The sequence below is a fragment of the Amblyomma mixtum genome, chromosome 2, assembly GCF_055824585.1.
Source record: "Amblyomma mixtum isolate Tamu chromosome 2, ASM5582458v1, whole genome shotgun sequence".
Taxonomy (NCBI): Eukaryota; Metazoa; Arthropoda; class Arachnida; order Ixodida; family Ixodidae; genus Amblyomma; species Amblyomma mixtum.
Genome location: NC_143013.1, coordinates 120,287,896 through 120,295,884, shown reverse-complemented (window position 1 = coordinate 120,295,884; position 7,989 = coordinate 120,287,896). Strand labels below are relative to the sequence as shown.

Sequence of the window (7,989 nt, the reverse complement as noted above, 5' to 3'; positions counted from 1 at the left end):
GACTATCTTGGTAGTTGGTTGTAATATCTTTGAAGGTATAGACGGGATTAAAATCGGGTTCCTGATCGGGTGGGGAGGAGAAAGCAGCCCGGTGATAGAGCGCACGGGTGGCGGCGTCTGTTGCCTCGTTTCCTGCCAACCCCTTGATGAGCAGGAGACCATATAAGCTAACGGTGTGCGGGGTCCGTATCCCGTATGCAATTTAGGTAGATTCGATAGGCTAGGAAGGGAGTGCAGCCTTGTTCGACGTTCCGACAGGCCCCTCGCGAGTCGGTGATTATGTATTTTGAATTGGAATGTGAGGCCGCGAGAGCAATCGCGACCTCTTCTGCTTGTGTTGCACTGCGGGCTCTGAAAGTTAGGCCGTTAACTGTGTTGCTGTTGTGAACTACCGCGGCCGTGTACCATCCCCCGTGGTGAGGGCCGGAGGCGTCCACGTAGTATACACCTGTTTTGTTGCCATAATGTCGGGCTAGGGCTTCCGCTCGCGCTAGGCGCCGACCATTATGGTCTTCGTGTGACATGTTGGCTGGAAGAGGTAGCACATGGATAGCGCGTCTCCACAGTTCTGGGATGTGAAACCTGTCTTCCATGGGTGACGTGTTGGATATGGAGTCGAACAAGAAAGCGGCGACACCACTCTGTTTGTGACAAGCGCATGTACTGGTTTATAAGGTGCGCCTCCCGGAGCTCCCGGAAAGTATTCACCAGCCCAAGGGCGATCAGCCGGCTGTTTGCACTAGTGACGGGAAGGTCAAGGGCACGCTTAATAATTTTGCGAAGGATGACCTCAAGCTCATCTTCCTCTTGTTTCCGTAGGTGGAGATAAGGAGTCGAATAGAGAATTCGACTGGTGACGAAGGTGTTTGCCAGCCGGCATCCTTACTTCGTAACCCCCCCCCCCCCCCCCCCCCGTTTGTTGAAAGTCCGGCGGACCATGCGGCACACCTGGTCCCCCACCTTACGTGGTTTCGCCAAAGCAGTGTCCTGCCGTCTGTATTTGTGGATATAGAGTCGAGTACCCGTATCCATCAATTTCGCGTATGGAACCACTCTCAAGAGTAACAGATATTTTAGTTGCGCACATTTTTAAGGGGCGGATGTGCATAAATCCTGATTTTTGAGGGGAACATGGAAGACCGCAGCGGCAGGCGCAGCGGTCTACTATCGTCGCCGCTGTTTGCAGGCTGGTTTCAATGTCCCCTGTGCTGCCCTGCGTGGCCCACAGAGTGATATCATCGGCGTACGGGGCGTGATGCACGCCGGCGACACCACCGAGCTGGGCCAGCAGGTGCATTATAGCCAGAATGAAGAGCAGCGGGGACAGTACCGCGCCTTGGGGGGTTCCCCGAGTGCCGAGTAGGTAAGGACCATGCTCCATATCTTGGATGCGGATGTAGGATAGACGATCAATCAGAAATTGACATGTGTATCGGAATGTGTTGAGGCTACCGTCGGTCTTGCTTAGGTTAGTCAGTGTGATCTCGTGTGCTAAACTGTCAAATGCACCTTTAAGATCCAAGGCGAGTACTATCCTCTCATTATGGTGGCATTCGAGGGGGTCAAGGACTTCCCGATTTAGTTGCAGGAGGACATCCTGTGCGGACCTAGCGGCCGTATACGACGCACACAGGAAGCCGAGCACAGGCATTTCAGACATCTATCTAAATGTTGTTCGTCTGCACATACTCCCCACTGGTCGACCTCAATGTGGCGCCAGTTTTCCTGACTACGTTCGTACCAAAACTGTGACGGAACTGTTTGTTGTACATCATTCCGGGTGGTGTCGAACTTTGCGTTGCATATAGCTTAATTTGCTGGTGAAGTTGGAGGCCAGCTTGCGACAGCGATTCGAACGAACGACATATGCACCTTCAATTACGTGCCTTCCCAGAAAATTAACCTAATTCCTTAAAGGGAAACTGCATAAGCTTTAGAAATCAACGAGCTTAAGAGGGTCGATTGTGCGAAACTTGCAGGGAAAGCATGCGAAATCTTTTTGGGATAGCACTTGAAATAGTGAAGTAATCGCCGATTAAAATTCGTATGCCCTGCAAGCTTCTCCGCAGCGCGCAATGCCAAGTGGGGGGCGCATGATGACGTCATCGAAGGTATCGGTGCATTTCCAACGCACAAACGCCTGCTTTGAAGGAAACAAACCAACACCACCGAAGGCATACCCTGCCGACAGTTGTTTGGCAGCGTCTAACTAGCCCGGCAAAGCATATCAACTGGTTGGCAGCGGCGGGATCATCCACGCTTGGTCCTGGCTTCAGCAGTGGTGAGCGCTTGACTTTCCTTAAGAATCTGCCAGGCTGATAACTCTGCAATTTTTATCAAAACCAGTTGATTACTTTTCTGCACGTGCTCGCTAAAGCATTTCACGTAGCAGCTTGTTTTTGAAAGTCCTCGTTCGGAAATTGCCATGGATTTGAGCAAACTAAAGAAGCCAGAGTTGATTTTGCTGTATGAAAAACTGGATATTGAGGTCAGGAAAAGTCACAGAAAGCCGCAGCTGATTGAGGCTATTAAGGAATGTGGTGCTGAGGGTGACGAAATTTTGGAGACCTTGGAGGTCATTCAAGAGGGAATCAGGAATGCTAACGAGGAGGCCGACAGGGTTGAAAAAGAACGCCTTTCTCTCAAGGAAGCCGATGAAAGGCAACTTGCTCTAAAGCGTTTGTAGTTGCAAATTTTAGAGGCGAAGCGCGCCGAGAGGAATTCTACATTAAATCGGGAGGTTTCAGCGCGAAGAGAAATTAAAATCGAAGATCTTCTGCAGCCTTCCAAAGTAACACGCGTTCGACCCATGGCTAATTCGGAGAAGGATAGTCGGGCGCGCTTTCCTGCAAACGAGAGAGCCCCGGGCTCCGCGATAAACTCGTCGTCGATTAGCCCTCCGGCAGTCGAAAACGAACATGCTAGCAGCAGAAACGAAGAGCCTAGGAAGGAAAAGGCTTTTGGACCTAAAATGCCGACCGTCTGTTTCCGGTGCCGAGAGCCCGGACACCTTGCGACCGGCTGCCGTAAACCTAGGGTTGTCTTTGCGTTGCCAGACGATGGGGACAACTTGCAACTCTTGGAGCCCTCTCTCCGGGAACTGTGCAAGGGTCTCCGCGACTCGGCTGCCACCATCAAAGTTGTCGACTGTGAAAATGTTAAGCCTGAAGATATCGCAGCCGAGTATGCCTGCATAAGGCAAATAGTGAGCGAAACCAGCGTGTTTGTGCCCGTTGCCCGCGTCGCGATCGAGAGCCCGCTCGAGGTGCTTCTGACCGAGGCAGCCGTCTCTCAAAACCTGCCTATGCAGTCTCCCTCAATTTTCTCAAATCACTCGGATGTGCTGCTTAAACAAAAAGGCGTTAGTTTTGCAGATAATGCTGCGCAGGTCCTCACCAGATCGAAGGCTCGAGAATTCGCAGCGCCAGAAGAGCACGCGGATGAAGAGGGCTAACAAGACCCTAAGCCTGATAAACTCTCACGGTGGTGAGCTAGAGCAGGCTCCAGTAAAGACTGGCGATGAAGCGAACGCCGGCGACTTAACCCGTGACGGCTCCGCGTTCGCTAGTAACGCGCCAGGCAAACAACAGCGAGGGTTTACACAGAGAGGCAGTGTACAGAGGTGGCCAAACGGGAAGTGTTCGTGAAGAACGAGAAACTTCGGCTCATATTGACTGCTCGGCTGAAATCCGAACCGAGTAACCGCCCCAATTTGGCACCTCAGCGCTCAAGAGTTCGCACGTGCCCCGTGGGAACACAAGCCAAGAGAACGGAACGCGTGAACCAAATCCCAGAGAGGGGGATACGCTGGCACTTTCTTAGCACTCGTTCATTCCCTTCTCGCGTTCTGCTTTCTAAGAATCAAGAATCAAGAAGTCTTTATTGAGTAACACAAACAAAATGTATACACAGATATTTGGACCGATAGCCAATGAGGCTAGTCAGCGGTCCAATACAAAATAACATATAGGACAGCAATCACAAACACATTGAAGAAAAACTAACTCTGTAGCCTTGCTTCCATTCCATTCCCGTTTCTTGCATGTCAGTTTGAAATTCCTAGCTTGCTTTATTTCAATTGGCAACGAGTTCCAAATTTTCGCTTCTGTAAATTCTACTCGTCTTTCTCCGTATGTTTTATGGCAAATAGGAAGATTAAAATTGCCATTGCTGGCTTGTCTAGTGTTGCGGACGGGAATACTGAATGCACCAAGAGGTAAGGGGTAGTTGGTATTTACAATATTATTAACCATAAGAGCTATTTTGTAATCGCGTAAGGTTGTGAATGACATAATTTGCATTGCGTCAAAAATGTTATTGGTAGAACTATTCGAAGAAGGTAATCCCATGGTTTTCAAGGCACGTTTTTGTAGTCTTAGCAATGGTGATAAATACGTTTTGCATGTGATTCCCCATGATTCACTGCAATAACTGAGATGACTGTGACATAATGAAAAATACAGTGATCTAAGAATAGCAGGTGGAAAGTGCCGCCGTGCCTTTGCCAAGGCAAAACAACCGTACGCAACCTTTTTACACACACTGTGCACCTGTTCCTTCCAAGACAAGTGGCAGTCAAACATGACCCCTAAATATTTAAAAGAAGACACACTATCAATAACATTGTTGTCAAGACATATAGAAAAATCACTTGATTCAATACACTTTTGTTTTGAACGAAAAATAACATATTTAGTTTTTTCAGTGTTTAAAGTTAGACGATTATTACGAAACCAAGTCGAGATGCGTTGGAGTTCATTGTTAATAGGATTTTCTATTGACTCAAGTGAGTTGCCAGTAAAGATAAGTGCAGTGTCATCCGCATACATCAAAATTTGAGAACACTGTATTGCATTAGGGAGGTCATTAATAAAGAGTGAAAATAAAAGCGGTCTCAGAACTGACCCCTGGGGTACACCACACATAACAGTTTGGTATGCAGACTTGAACTGTTTGAGGACAACTTGCTGCTGTCGTGAAGAAAGATAACTTTTGAAGAATTCAAGTGCCCCGCTACGCACACCATATGCTTCCAGTTTCATTAAAAGAATGGAGTGTGAGACTGTGTCGAAAGCTTTTTTGATGTCTATAAATACGCTTACAGCTACATTATGGTTATGAAGAGCAGATAGGATAAGCTGTGATAGAGTAACTACCGCCGTGGACGTGGACCTGCTAGAAACAGATCCGTGTTGCTGAGGACAAATAATATGATTAGCATCAAGAAAGGTTTTCAGTTGGAAAGCAATTAATTTTTCAAAAATGGTATTGACGACACTCAGTACAGATATTGGCCTGTAACTAGACGGGTTGTTAGGGTCACCAGTTTTAAATATCGGAACAACTTTTGCAACTTTTAAAGTATCGGGGTATAAGCTAGAGTGTATCGCGTGATTGAATATTCTGCAGAAAGGAACACAAAACAGATCAATGTTGTCCTTGATTACCTTAGCCATTATGCCGTCTGGCCCGGCCGCTTTATTCGTGGGCATGTTCGCCACAACACTTGCAACTTCATCGCTAGTAATGTTCAAGAAACTGAATTCATTATTAATACATAGAGGTATGCCGGATGTCACTGAAGCTAAGGAAGTAGGTTGCGCACTGTTCTGACCGTAGGTTGTGAAGAACTGATTAAACTGGTCTGCAGTCTCTATTGACAAGTTGTCAGGGACGATCTGTTTTCTTTTAACCGTGCCCGTAACTTCTCCTACAATCTTCCATACCTGCTTAGTGTCATTTCCTTGACGATTAACCAAATTAGTATAATACAATTTCCTTGATTTTCTCATCAGCGCCACAGATTTGTTTCTGTAATACTTAAACTGTTTCAAGTAATAAGCATTTGTTCTGTTGTTTTTGAGCTTATTGTAGTATGAATCCTTTTTTTTTTCAATACTGTGAGTATTTCCTCAGTAATCCAAGGACATATGGCATGTTTACAGTTGCGCCGAGAAAACTTCAGCGTTGACTTAGTAATTGCATCGGAAACAGCAGATACGAAGTTAGCAAATTCTGTGTGAACGTCACTGTGACACAGATTTTCGAAATGAATAGCTTCGAGCAAACGCCTGACATGCGCGTAGTCCACCCGTGAAAATACATTGGTATGGGTAGGGCAAGTACAATCAATACCCGACCGTGGCAGGAACAGAAAAGTTGAACAGTGATCAGCAATGTTTTGGTTACAAACACCAGCACAGGCATCCATATCACTGTTACATAAAATGTGATCAATAATCGTTGCAGACTGATGTGTAATTCCAGTGGGCACATTGATCACGTTCTTGAGGTTGAACGATTCCAGTCAGAAAATATAATCTGGACAGTCATCCTTTGATAAGTCAATATTGAAATCACGAACTATTGCTAACTTTTTATTAAAAGACATCAGAGGAACCAGAATGGACTCCATATCAGATATGAACTGACTTGTGCACGTGTTTGGCGGATGATATACCACGCCTATTACGACGTCTGTCTTAAGGCGAATAAAAAGTGCTTCCGTGGTTTTAGAGCTCAGAGAGGAATCCGAGAGCTGTTGATAATCTATGCCGTTTTTTATAAAAAGAGCAACGCCACCCCCTCGTGCGGTGCTATCTCTTGGTAAATATAGCGTTGTGTAACCCGGTATGTACGGTATTTCTCCTTTCTTAAGCCAGGTTTCAGTTACAGCGATAAGATCATACTGGAAAGAATGTTGCGATAAATGTACAGTGAGTTGGTCTAGATTTTTATTTATGCTGCGGACATTGCAATGAAAAATGGAAAGGTTTTCGCTCTCGTGCCACTTTGCACTGATTTCCTCAACGGAAAAGGCCATGTTTCTAGACTACCTGAGCAAGATTATCGTCACAGGTTATATGTAGAACATGCGAGGTATCTGTCTTGCGCATCAGGATCTTGCCATCTGATACCCATGTGTATTTCCACTGTTTTTCCTTTTTGGCTTTCCGTGCTTTACCTAGCAAAATTTTGTTTGCCGGGCACAAATGTTCGTTGATGAACACGGGATTCTCGTGATCGTCAAAGCTCAAAAGTGTAGTGTTCAGCCGTTGCTTTTTCGCTGTTTTCAGAATGCTGTCTCTCACTTTCCTGGAAGCAAACTTAACAATGATGTTGGGTTCATCCTTGTTTTTTGAGGGCACACGATGGATAGCTTCCACATCGGATTCATCGAACTTGGTACTCAAGAGATGACAGATGGATGTCATCACTGAAATCAGATTTTCACTGGGTGCTGGAGGGATGCCTTTGATTTCAAGGTTATTTCTTCTACTGTACTGCTGCAGTTCAGTTAATTCGTGCCTGAGAGTTTTCACTTCATTTGTGAGTCGGTTGTTTTCTTTTTTCATTTCCTGGTTTACGTTTTTCACGTCAGACAGGGTCTTTTTGAGCTCAGAGATCTCTGTTCTAAATTCTTCGAAGTTTTCATTGATAAAGCCCATTGAAGTTTTGACAGATTCCATTTCAGATTCAATCACATGCTTTAAATCTTGCTTTAGTTCACTTTGCTTAGAGTCAAACTGTGCACTCAAGTCAGTCATAGCCTTTACAAGTTCTTTTATGGTTGAAGGAGGCTTATCACCCATGCTGGACACAAACACGAACGGAGCAATCCAGTAGCCTAAGATCGATGTTTGTAATCAAAGATACAGGATACACACCTACAATGAACGAAGAAGGCGGTTAGCCTCTGCCTGGTTGCGAAGGCTGCCTGGATTGCTCCGTGAATGATGTGGGGACCGTCGTGCTGCGGTTATATAGGGGACGCCGTTGATATCGGACAGTAGTGCGCAGGTGCGGCTTGCCAGTAGAGAACGGAGGGAGGGGGACGATCCGTAGACACGTGTAGGTTCCACCAGCGGTGACGGTAGCAGCTTCGGATTCCGCTCCTCAAACGCGCATTTCTGCAATGAACGAAGAAGGCGGTTAGCCTCTGCCTGGTTGCGAAGGCTGCCTGGATTGCTCCCTGAATGATGTGGGGAC

The 7,989-nt window shown here is 46.4% G+C and overlaps 1 protein-coding gene across 1 annotated transcript; it reads right to left on the bottom strand.

The window, feature by feature from the left end:
- Positions 1-6,827: 6,827 nt before the first annotated feature.
- LOC149360730 (uncharacterized) lies at positions 6,828-7,737 on the bottom strand. The gene has a single exon (XM_089569383.1). The coding sequence runs from the start codon at positions 7,590-7,592 to the stop codon at positions 6,828-6,830; it is 765 nt and encodes a 254-aa protein (XP_089425509.1). The 5' UTR covers positions 7,593-7,737.
- Between the last annotated feature and the right edge of the window lie 252 nt (positions 7,738-7,989).